At 33.7% G+C, this 13,259-nt stretch overlaps 1 protein-coding gene across 1 annotated transcript in view; it reads right to left on the reverse strand.

Moving 5' to 3' along the window:
• Window positions 1–4,676, reverse strand: part of ANXA10 (annexin A10) — a 93,434-nt gene extending 88,758 nt beyond the window's left edge. Inside the window, exon 1 of the mRNA XM_021674002.2 lies at window positions 4,495–4,676. Within this exon, the coding sequence (XP_021529677.1) occupies window positions 4,495–4,512 (18 nt within the window). The 5' untranslated portion in view covers window positions 4,513–4,676. The remainder of the gene's footprint in view (window positions 1–4,494) is intronic.
• Window positions 4,677–13,259: the final 8,583 nt, after the last annotated feature.

The following is a 13,259-nucleotide window of genomic DNA, read 5'->3' on the forward strand; positions in this document are numbered from 1 at the left end:
ATGAGAGAACATGAGCCTGAGGGAAAGTGTTCTCTTTCTGGGTCCACAAGGGGGCGTGGTTTTAAGGGCAAGAACTTCCCAGCGCCATGCCCCCCTCCCATCTCTCTCCATCCAGGTGATTTAATGGTTTATGCTTAAATTTTGCAGGCTCAGGAAGAAACTAAGAGTCAATCACCCCAGTGGAAGTTTAAAGGAACTCCTTTCATTGGCCAGAGGAACTAGGGGAGGTGGGAATTTCTCTCAGGACAAATTCCCATGCTCCTTCACGCACCCGATTTCCAACTCTCTGGAATCCCCTCCCACATGGTGGGAGCTCTCTTTCCCCTCTTGGATTCCCCCTCTGGGGTCCCCTTTCACTCAGTGTGGAAGCTGTCTTTCCTCTCCTGGATTCCATCTTTCTGGATTCTCTCACTCAGCGTGAGAGGAGTTTTCCTCCTCGGGTTTTCTTCCTCTGGGAACCCTCTCTCAATGTGAGAGCGGCTTTTCTTTCTCTCATTCAGCGTGAGAACTAGCTGTTTCTTTCTCTCTCCTTCTCATTTTTCAATCTCTACCTAAATAAATCACTTTTCTGTAACACTTTTGGGGTCTGGTATTTATTTCACGAGTGCACTGCGCTGTGGTCTCCTCTCTCCTTCTTGGGAGAGTGATAGACCAAAAACCTGGACAAACATCCTCTCAGGGAAGTTGAGGGCTCCCCTGAACCCCTGAATCCCAACAAGCCAATGCTTATTTATTTATTTTTTTTTACTTTTCTTTTTCTGTACTAATAAGAGGATGAGTTTCTACTCCCTGAGTAGACACTTGGTTATAAGAATCTGGAATTTAGGCATAGCTTCTGGGTTGAGAAATAAATTCAGGAAAGAATCTGTATGTAGAATGAAATTAAAACCATTATACTGGATGCGGTGAACAAAGAAGAGGCTATAAGTAGGAAGGAGAAGAGTTTCAGAATTTAGCCCTGGAATATTTCTCTCAAAGGCGATTGTTTCTAATACCACCCATATATCTAGCAAGATTACAGGAGAGAATTGAGCACGGGATTTAACCATATGAAGGTCACTTTTTACCTTAATAGGAGCAGTTCAGGCAGGGCATTTGAGAAAGAAACTCAATGAGTGGATACAGAGGTAATGGAGGGAGAAGAAATGTATGTAACGGGTGTAATACATGTTTGAGGAGTTTTGCCATAACAAAGAAGAGAAGTTAGTAGAAATTGAAGTAAGTGGGTTTATGAATTTTTTTTGCATGATAGAATCTACTTACAAATAAACATTATGCTGAGTTTAAGAGAAAATATATTTCCCTGTCTGAAACTTTTGATGTTTCTCAAATTTCTTCATAAAATTTGGGACTGTTGTATGTATACATGTATACATATATGCTTATATATGTGTTGTACACACACACACTTGTATTAGTAATGAATACACACTTAACCTCTGCTCTAGAAGCAGTGCATTGGGCTGCTGAAGGCCAGGGCTTTTGAATTAGAGAGTTGAATTCAAGTTTCGGCACTGGTACTAAATAAAACTGAATAACAGCTCATCTTTTTGGGATACTTCTATGCTCTAAATACTCTTCTTCGTGCTTTATCTGCCAAACAATTCTCAAGATGCCCTTATAAGATAGCTGCTTTTATCACACTCACTTAACAGGCAGAAAAATTGAGATGCAGAAAGACTCAGCAACCTGCTCTCAGTCACGTGGATCCTATGCAGGAAGGCTATCTTTAAGTGTGTGTTTAGTCACTATCCTACAGTCATACTTGCCCAGCCCCTAGATTAAAAGCAATCTATCATTGGTATAATGGTATTTTTAAAAAATTAACAACATATATGCATACCTCTTCAAGGAAAAAGTTATAACATTTAATTTTTCTAATCCAATTCTTGTTAGTTCTACAGAAGCTTCAGTGAAAGTTGAAGCCATAACCAGCATGATTCATAACTTTTGTTGAATCAAAGTGTGTAAAGTTCAGATAATGTAGTCTTATGATAGTGAAAAGCAATCTAAAGTATGAATAACCTTTTATTAATATTTGCTCAGTAAGTCATACTGCAGATAAACAATCAAAGTCAGATTTCTTGGATGGAAGTTTTTGTCCTGGGAATTACTTTCTATAGGAAAAGTCAGTTTTGAAAATAATCTCGCCTTATCAACCGCCTCTCCTCCCATGAGATGTGTTCTCAGTCTGCAATCACTCTCATGCAATATGGCCCAAATTCTTTTCTGATTTATGGAGTGCTTTTCCTTCACTACATGTAATCTACTGCTAGAAACCAATGCGTTTATTTTATTTCGTTTAGGCTAAAATGCCGTATGTCTCATTGTCCACGGTAGACATTGCGTAACTTGCTGTTGTCTGACTTTGGTGCTCTTGAGCTATTCTGGGGAAAACGCATGAGTCAAAGCATCTTTGTAAAGATACTGCCGCTAAGATTTTCTCATTTAATTAGGGTCACAAAGAATAATCACACCTAGGCATTTTTATCTTGTTGTGGTAGAATGATTTTGGAGTTACAAAGGATCCGATGTATCCCTCACCTCCTGAGTTTTTTACTCTCGGAAAAAGTATTTAACTTCTCTGAACCTCAGTATTTTCATCTGGAAAAAGGGGATGATAACACTGTCCTTGAAGGTGGCAAACACAAAAATAATATTTATAAAACATCTGGGTAGAATAGTACCTCCAAAAGAACTTCAAACCTTTGCATATTAAACGGTATTTTTATAAGACAATTTGCTGTGAAAATTAAATGAGGTATGGATGATGTATATAGACATTCAGGCAATTGTTATAAAATTTCTCTATGTTTGTGAAATACATAATGCTATTTTAGGTAAGAAATAGATCAATATGTATCTTGCTTTTTATACTGCTATGATTAACATTTTCTGTCAGTCAGTGAATATGATAGAAATAGGAAAAGGTGTCAAAAGAATAGAAAAGCAAACAGGGTTAAAGTTAACTCTAATCCTATGAGAGGACAAAAGGAAGGATATCTTCTAAGAAATGAATCTATAGTAAACAAAATGCAACTGTTTGAAAAAGGGGGATCAGTTGATGACAAAACAGGACAAAATCAGCGAACAATTTTTACAAGAAAATTCTATTCTAAAGAGGAAGACGTACTCTAAAGAGACATTATATATTAATAAAAAGAATTTGAGTTCTATGGACGTAGAGATACCTGGGTTTAAATTCTGGCTTGGGCAAATGCCTGTATAGTACAATTTCCTCCATACTAAGAGAACTATTATAATATAATAATACCTTCCTACAATATGATTTATATCTGACTAATATATTAAAACTCAGGCTTGCAATTGACTCTTAATGAAATCTTGCTTTTATAAATGTTTCTTTTGGAAAACTGACATATAAATAGTAACATTAGACCACACAATGCACTGAATATAATAGTAATTATTTCTGAGTAATTATACTCAAATGAACAGAAAGAGAAAACAAAAGGCATTTTCATATTTAACCATTTACCATGCTGGCCTAATTACTTGGTAACTTTTATTTCTTTATAGTGAAATATAACTACCTCACAATTAATACAACAATAATGGTAACTTTCAACTGCTAAATGAGAACTTGAAATCTTAAGATGAAATTAAGATTGTTAAACTAACAGTGATGGAAAAATAGCCACGTCATAATTCCTATTTCAGTATTTATGTGAAGAAACAAAATATATAAGTAGAATTTTCTTGCAGTGATGACTTTGTATGAGTAAACAATATTGTCGGTTTGCCAAAGTTTAACCAAATAATTATGTTATGATTGTTTTTGCATAAAAGTTCCCAGAAAGCTTTTTTTATAATATAGATTTTTAAAGAATCATCATTAACACACATGTACCTGTGTATACTTTCCAAGACCGTAAGGCATAGATACACTCTTGTATAAAATTTTCAAGACCATGTGAAATGGAGATGCCTTTACATATAATATATATTCAGATAACTTAATGTTTATGTTGGCTCTTTAAAAGTTTGTGAACTATCAGAGCAGTTGCACTGAAAGGATTCAGACAAAGACAAAAAACGAAATAAGAGACTAAATCTTGTTATACATTGCTTCAATTCAACATAAAATTATTCAAAAATGAGCTAAATGAAAGCATGGATTTAAAATAAAATTAATAGTCAAAATTATTTTAATTTTTTTATAGATAGAAATCAATATTGAGATTAAAAATCTTATGATAACTTCAGTTAGAATTCTTAATCAAATTACTTATGAAAGTAGTGGTAACTGACTGACCTCTGTGGGATAATACATTGTTTCAAAATTAACATGGATTTAGGAGTTAATAATATTAACTCTGTATAATAGTTATATTGAAGACCCACTAATTAAAAATTTATGAAAAACAAATTAAAACAATATTTTCCTTTAAAAAGTCAAGAAACGCAAATGAAATTTTACTAATGAATTCTCAAAAGACTTAAAGGCGTTACAGAAATAACCATTATACTCACATATTCTCCACAAAACATTTTGACGATTATGGTTAGCTTCAGGGATCAAAATATTTGATCAATCACATAAACTTGTTTTGCTGTGAAGCCAGAAAGAATGAAGGTTCACTGCTGAATCAAAGGTGAATACGTTCACTGTTCACCTCAGACTCAGGTGAGAAAATGGAAGAGCAAATCTGGATACAGCATGAGTTGAGATACGTATTTATACTTAGTTATCAATCATAGGTGAGTATGCAGAATTACTGCACAAAATAAATAGAACCATTAACCTAATCTCTGGTTGCATGTTGATTTAAGACACATAAAGTAGCCAACCAATGAAAGAAATGTAATCTTTTGAAAAAGCTGATGACTTATGGAAAGCTAAGTTGATTACCCACAAAGTTAATGATTTATTTTTGATTAATTGTTATTAACATCCAAACTCTTTCAAGTGCTCCAGCCCTAGTTTCATATCTTAAATTGCTAGGCTCTATATGTATCTACACCATTTAAAAAAATAGTTCAACTACTGTTTATCTGCCCTTATATTAAAAAATAATGTATTTAGGAGCTGGGCATGGTGACTCACGCCTGTAATCCCATCACTTTGGGAGGCCGAGACAGGCTGATCATTTGAGGTCAGGAGTTTGATATCAGCCTGGATAAAATGGCAAAACGCTGTCTCTACTAAAAATACAAAAATAAAAAAAATATATTTTAAATGTATTTAGGAAAGAATTCATTATCCTCCAATAAAAGTCTTTGGAGAAACATATTCACATCATTTTTGTACTTAATTTTTATATATTATATATGTAATTTTAATGTTTAACTATTGCACTTTAAGGAAACAAATTTTAGAAAAACCTGTCAAGTTCAAGATAGTATTGGAAACTAGATGCATTCATATTTCATTCCAAAAATAACAAAATGAATCTATATTATGTTATTTTACTGTTACTTGCTATTTAGTGAAAAACATAGCGTTCATTTATAAAAATTTTTAAAAACTTTGAAAAAGAATTAGGAGAAAATAATTATTTATTGAAAGAACAGAATACTACAAGTGTCAACGGATCAGTATCCATAGCTCTAGAAGTAACTAAAATAATTCTGATGTTAAAATATGAGTAAAAGCCATGAAGCAAGATGTCTTAATGTAATGCACACAAGTGTGTGTGTGTATATATATATGTGTGTATATATATATATACACACATCTATATAGCAGCTATATATATATATATATATATATGTTATTCAGCATTCAATTTATATTATCTGATTAGCTTACCAGTATACCTGGTACTATGAGAGATATACGGAAGCATAATGTTTGGCTCAAAAACATTAAAATCTAGTAAGTTCTACTATTTATGTGTATGTGTCCCTATGAATCAAGGTCTTGTGTTTTTGCTGTGTATATTTAGACAGCATATAGCAATTATAAAATAATAGATACACTTATTAAAACTCTAGGATTCAGAATTAGAAACAAAAGAGTTTTCAACTATAATTTTTTTATGATTATTTTAGTAAGCTTTCATTATAGACTAAATTTGTAAAGTTGTCAAAATATTTGAGACCAAAATATTTTCCCTAAGATTATTAGATAATTCAGAGAAAATAGATTTGATGTTATTTCCCAATTTGCTCCCAGATGATAGTTACTGTGTATAATTTTATTCATCATTATTTTGTGATTTAGCATTTAAAAACATGTCTTCAGTGGAAACTATGACATCTGGTATTTGGTTTATAATATTCAATGGAAAAAAGGGGCACGAGACACCTTTTGAAACGAGTGTGTCTAAATCTCGAAAACTATTGGGAAGATGGTAGTTAATTAGTTAAAATGACTTTATTTTATCTGTTTATGAAAATTTCCATGATGAAAATTTAAAAATATTGTGGACAGTTCCTCAAGAGGCAAGTTACTTAGGCAACAAGTAAATGAAGAATGCTTCACAGATGGATTAGCGTTGGAAATGTGAATTAGAAGGAAAAAGAATTCCAGGTAGAGAAATCAAGATACCCATATTAGCAAGGATAGAGTAGGGTGGTAAGAAGGCATGAAGTATGTACTATTATTGTCTTAATTCTAAATTTGGCCTTGAGTTGTTAGTTGTATATGGCCCATAAGAAAATGCTTTTATCTCTGCTTCAGAATTCAACCTAAAGTTAAAATTCAACAAAGAAGAAATATTAGCAGCATCCAACATCTTGAATTAGTATTGGCCCTTGGTCAAAAATCAGCATTTACTGGATCAGAGAAGAAATAGGCTGTCAGTCTAAAAAGACAAAGTAACCTCTTTTGGGTTAGTAAGACATGACTGTAACCTGTCAAAGTTAATAGTTTATTTAAAAATATAATGTGAATATATTTTTAAAAACAGGTGAATCAGTTAGTAAAGCATAGAAAATTGGCCAAAATACCAGGTATGTTTGGTCTTTTGCTAAGTATATTCCTGTGATAATTTATATTATCTTCCACAACTGGTCACCCCCTTCATTTCTTCTAGGTGTTATACGCTTTTAATGAAACTTTGATTTAGGGTTTGCCCATGAACTTGCTTCAACCAATGGAAAAGAAGCGGGTGTGATATGGTACATGTGAACACAAACTTTTAGACATATTGCAATTTTCTGTTTTTCTTTTCTGTTGCTTCTGTTCTCTGGTGAAAATAACATGTCTTAGAATGAAGGGAACTTAAATGAAGTCAATGGGTGCAGGCCCATGGGAAGTCCATAGTCTGAATATTTTGGAGTTGTTACTGCAACAAAAGCTAACTGAAGCAATCCCAATTTTGGCAATATTCATCACATTATTCAGCTAGAAGTCATTCAACATTAACCTTACGCTTTACATTATCTTTTAAAATAACTTTTCACCAAGCAACATTATAAATAAAATTTTTTAAAAAAACATATCATTTATTTGGTTATTATTTTTTAATTAACAATATTAATACTTGAATATATTTATGGGGTACATGTGATCTTTTGAAATATGAATACATTGTGGAAAGACTGAATCAGTTTAAGTAAAATATCTGTCACCTTCTGACTTCTTTTTCTGTAGTGAGAATGTTTAAAATCTATTCTTTTAGCAATGTTGAAATATATACCATGCTACTACTAATTGTGTGATGCTCCTCTGCCTGAGTCCACATGTTCTCATTGTTCAACACTCACCTATGAGTGAGAACATGTGGTGTTTGGCTTTCTGTCCTTGTGTCAGTTTTCTGAGAATGATGGTTTCCAGATTCATCCAAGTCCCTACAAAGGACACGAACTCATCATTTTTTATGACTGCATAGTATTCCATGCTGTATATGTACCACATTTTCTTTGTCCTGTCTATCATCAATGGACATTTGGGTTGGTTCCAGGTCTTTACTATTGTACACAGGGCTGCAATGAACATACATGTGCATGTGTCTTTATAGTAGAATGATTTATAGTTCTCTGGGTATATACCCAGTAATGGGATTGCTGGGTCAAATGGAATTTCTATTTCTAGATCCTTGTCTTCCACAATGGTTGAACTAATTTACAATCCCACCAAATGTATAAGAGTGTTCTTATTTCTTCACATCCTCTCCAGTATCTGTTGTCTCCAGATTTTTTAATGATCACCGTTCTAACTGGATTGAGATAGTATCTCAATGTGGTTTTGATTTGCGTTTCTCTAATGACCAGTGATGATGAGCATTTTTTCATGTTTGTTGGCCTCATATATGTCTTCTTTTGAAAAGTGTCTGTTCATATCCTTCGCCCACTTTTGAATGGGCTTGTTTTTTTCTTGTAAATCTGTTTTAGTTCTTTGTAGATTCTGGATATTAGCCCTTTGTCAGATGGGTAGATTGCAAAAATTTTTTCCCATTCTGTTGGTTGCCAGTTCACTCTAATGATTGTTTCTTTTGCTGTGCAGAAGCTCTGGAGTTTAATTATTCCATTTGTCTATCTTGGCTTTTATTGCCATTGCTTTTGGTGTTTTAGTCATGAAGTCCTTGCCTATGCCTATGCCTATGCCTATGTCCTGAATGGTTTTGCCTAGGTTTTCTTCTAGGGTCTTTATGGTGTTAGGTCTTATGTTTAAGTCTTTAATCCATCTGGAGTTAACTTTAGTGTAAGGTGCCAGGAAGGGGTCCAGTGTCTGCTTTCTGCACATGGCTAGCCAGTTTTCCCAACACCATTTATTAAACAGGGAATCCTTTCCCCATTGCTTGTTTTTGTCAGGTTTGTCAAAGATCAGATGGTTGTAGATGTGTGGCGTTGCCTCCAAGGCCTCTGTTCTGTTCCATTGGTCTATATCTCTGTTTTGGTACAAGTACCATGCTGTTTTTATTACTGTAGCCTTGTAGCATTGTTTGAAGTCAGGTAGTGTGATGCCTCCAGCTTTGTTCTTTTGGCTTAGAATTGACTTGGCTATGTGGGCTCACTTTTGGCTCCATATGAAGTTTAAGTTGTTTTTTTCCAGTTCTGTGAAGAAGGTCATTGGTAGCTTGATGGGGATAGCATTGAATCCATAGATTACTTTGGGCAGTATGGCCATTTTCACGATATTAATTCTTCCTAACCATGGGCATGGAATGTTTTTCCATCTGTTTGTGTCCTCTCTTATTTCACTGAGAAGTGGTTTGTTCTTCTCCTTGAAGAGGTCTTTTACATCTTTTGTTAGTTGTATTCCTAGGTATTTTATTCTCTTTGTAGCAATTGTGAATGGGAATTTACTCTTGATTTGGCTCTCTGTTTGTCTGTTATTGGTATATAGGAATGCTTGTGATGTTTGCGCATTGATTTTGTATCCTGAGACTTTGCTGAAGTTGCTTATCAGTTTGATAAGATTTTGGGCTGAGGTGATAGTTTCTTCTAGATATACAAACATGTCATCTGCACTTGCCCCATTTTTTAATCAGGTTATTTGTTTTCTTGTGGTTGAGTTGTTTGTGTTCCTTAGATATTTTTGATATTAGCATCTTATCAGATGTATGGTTTGCAAATATTTTCTCCTGATATATGGATTTTCTCTTAACTCTTGATTGTTTTCTTTGCTGTGCAGAAGCATCTTTGTTTGATGCCATCCTATTTGTCCAATTTTGATTTTGTTTTCCATGCTTTTTTGGTCCTATCCAAGAAATAATTGTGAAATCAGTATCATGGACTTTCTCCTATGTTTTCTTCTGGCAGTTTTAAATAGTTTCAGGTCTTACATTAAGTCTTTAATCCATTTTGAGTTAATTTTTGTTTAGGGTATAAGTTAATAGTCTAATTTTATTCTTCTGCCTGTGGATATCCTGTTTCCCCCACACCTTTTATTGAATAGACTGTCTTTTTATCAATGTGTGCTCTTGACACCTTTCTTAAAAAATCAACTGATCATAAATACCTGTTCTTATTTCTGGGCTTTCTAATTGGTTCCATTGATCAGTGTGTCTGTTTTTAATCCCAGTTCCATGCTGTTTTGATTACAATTGATTCATAATACATTTTGATATAAGATAATGTGATACCTTCAGATTTGCTCTTTTTTTTTTTTGCTCAAGATTTCTTTGGCTGTCTGGGATCTTTTCTGATTCTATGCAAGTTTTAAAATTGTTTTGTCTATTTCTATGAAAAATGACATCAGAATTTTGATAGGAATTGTATTAAGTTTGTAGATTGCCTTGAATGGTATGGATATTTCAACAGTATTAATTATTCCAGCCCATTTATAAAAAATATATTTTCACTTACTTGTGTTATCTTCAGTCTTTCATCAGTGTTTTATAGTTTTTAATGTACAGATATTTTACCTGCTTGGTTAAATTTACTCTTAAGTATTTTATTTTTTTGTGATACAATTTTAAATAAGATTGTTTTGTTAGTCTGTTTTATGAATAGTTTGTTGTCAGTATATAGAAACACACTGATTTTGTGTATTGACTTTGTAACCCAAACCTCTACTGAATTTTTAAAATCAGCTCTAACAGTTATTGAATGGAATTGATAGGATTTTCTGGTGTATAAGATTATGTCATCAGCAAACAGATATAATTTCATTTCTTCCCTTCATGTGTAAATGTCATTTACTTCTTTCTGTGTGCTTACTTTTACCAGTGAGTTTTTTTCACATTACTACTTAGCAACCTTTACCTTTATCTTGAAGGAATCCTTTTAACATTTTTTGTAAGGCAGAGCTAGCAGTGATAAAGTCCCTCAACTTCTGTTTGTTTAAGAAAGGTTTATCTTTTTTATTTTTGAAAATTAGGACTTCTGGGTATAATATTCTTGGTTGACAGTTGTTTTTCTTCTAGCTTTTTGACTATATTATCTCAGTCCTTCTGGCCTTCAAGGTTCCTTCTGAAAAATCCATTGATAATCTTATGAAAGCTCCCTCATATGTAATGATTTGCTTCCCTCTGGTCTTCTCTTTGTCCATAACTTTTGACAGTCTGATTATGATGTGTTGATATGGATCTCTTTGGATTCATTTATTAGGTGTCCATTGAGCTTCCAGTTTAGCACAGCTAGGTACCCCATCCTCCTTCCAATAAAAGATTGCAGGGATTTCTCACTAAAGAAAGGTAAGGACAAAGGCACAGGAATTGCTGCCTCTCCTATTAGGCTAGAGGAGGTTTATTCTTTATTTGTTACATAGGCTCCCAAATAAAGGCTTGTTAGAGGACAGGATCACAGGGAGCTTCTGGAAAACTGTGTATCCAAACTAGCACATGACATGTTTCAACTTCTATAAGTTGAAAGCTGGATTGATCCTAGGGACTACAGATACTGAGAGTATTTGTCTGGATTAAAACTCATCTTTGTTCTTTGTGCTTGAAGGAAATCCTCTGATGCCGTTTTTCTGCTGCTCCTCAAGCAAGGTAATTTAATAGACAAGCTGTCTGGTAGAGATTATAAAAGGTGGGCACTATATGTGTGGTATAAATCCTTCACCCATCTAGATGCAGCTAGGAGTTGGGAATTTCTTCTTGATTGTAAGGCACAGTGTTCAGGGTGGGCTTGATGGTTTATATCTGCCTTTCCTACCCATTTTGATGTGTATATTTTCTCAATTATCCAGTGTGTAGGAGTCTCTCAACTAAATTCTGTCATTCTCTTGAAGAGAATTGATCCATGTGTAGGTGTTAATTTGGTGTGTCTGTGGGAAGAGGGATAATTATAGTTTTTCTATTCTTTCATGTTGCTGGTGTCAGCATCTAGTAAAATTTGAATTACTGTCTAATGTGCCATATTAAACAAGCATTTAATCCTTCTTGGAATCACATTTTTATCATTTCATTCAATTTATTAGCAGACATTTATTAGGCAACTAATAGGTTTCTGACAGTGTAACAGGTATTTGGGATACTTCATGAAACAATGGTGCTTATATATGTATATTAATTAAGGATCTGGAATTTTTAATTTATAAATGATGAAAAAAGTATAATTAACAAAAGCCGTTTAATATCTTTATATATATATATATATTTATGTATAGTTAATATTCACTCTACCTTCTTGAGTACTACAAATTGCCTGAAACAACAATCATAAGAAGAAGGCTAGACATAGAACAATTTTTTTTCCAATTAGACAATGATCTTCAAATTGTTTTGTCTCAATATTCCCCAAAGAATTTGGAAAAACTATCTACCTCTTCTATTTTTTTACGAATGTCATATAAAATATTTTCATTCAGGTTTAAATAGTCACAGTTATTTTTTTATTCTTCTCAAAGCATCCAATGTGATTTTAATACCATAACAATTCAAGGTCCACTTCATTCATTTAAAATATGTAAACTAAGTGCTTACTTAACAGTTGAATATTTTGGATCATTTCTCTATTTCTCTTATTCTTATTTCCATTCTAATTCCTGCACAGTCATTTATTATGAGGCAATTTACGCCTGAATAACTTTTAGGGGATCACCTTATCATATATTTGTAAATTACATTTATAACTTAAATAAAGTTGCTTGTAACAATTTCCATCTTTATTCAAACTGAAGCCATGGAGTTTTCCCACCAATCATTGTCATTTTCATAAATAACTTTAATAAGGTATAAATTGTCTACAGTTAAGTGAATCTATTTAAAGTGTACTATCTGATAAGATTTGAAGATATATACATCTGTGACACTAACACCACAATGAAGATTCACAACACTCATCCACAAAGATCTTTCCATTTCCAATATAGCTTATCCTTATCCTGCTTTCCATGTCTTGCCTCAGGCAACTGCTGATCTGTGTTCTGTGACTATAGATGCGTTTGATTTATCTAGAATTTCATACAGATGGAATAATATATTATGTACTCTAGGCTGCGCATGGTGGCTCACACCTGTAATCCCAGCACTTTGGGAGGCTGAGGAGGGAATGTTTCCATTTGCCTGGATTCATTGTTAGCCAAGTTTTGGGACAGAGATAATATTTAGATATGTGGTCCTTCCATGCCTGTGGCTTACTTGTTTCCAGAAATTCACATGTAATTTTCTACCACTATTCTGGTGTTAAGATCTCTTCTCATACTATAAGCCAAAAAGACTTCTTCTACCACTTGACTGGGCATGGTCAAAGAGTACACTCAGTTAAATAATCATAAAAATAAGTTTGTTTTCTTGAGGGGGTCAGGGGGTGGGCACAGTGGCTCATGCCTATAATCCCAGCACTTTGGGAAGCCGAGGTAGGAGGGTTACTTGAGGTCAGCAGTTCTAGACCAGCCTGGCCAACATGGTGAGACTCCATCTCTACCAAAAATATAAAAAAAATTAGCTGGGCTAGGTGGC

This window comes from Aotus nancymaae, unplaced genomic scaffold (genome assembly GCF_030222135.1).
Source record: "Aotus nancymaae isolate 86718 unplaced genomic scaffold, 86718_ANA_hifiasm-v0.15.2.pri h1tg000115l, whole genome shotgun sequence".
NCBI lineage: Eukaryota > Metazoa > Chordata > Mammalia > Primates > Aotidae > Aotus > Aotus nancymaae.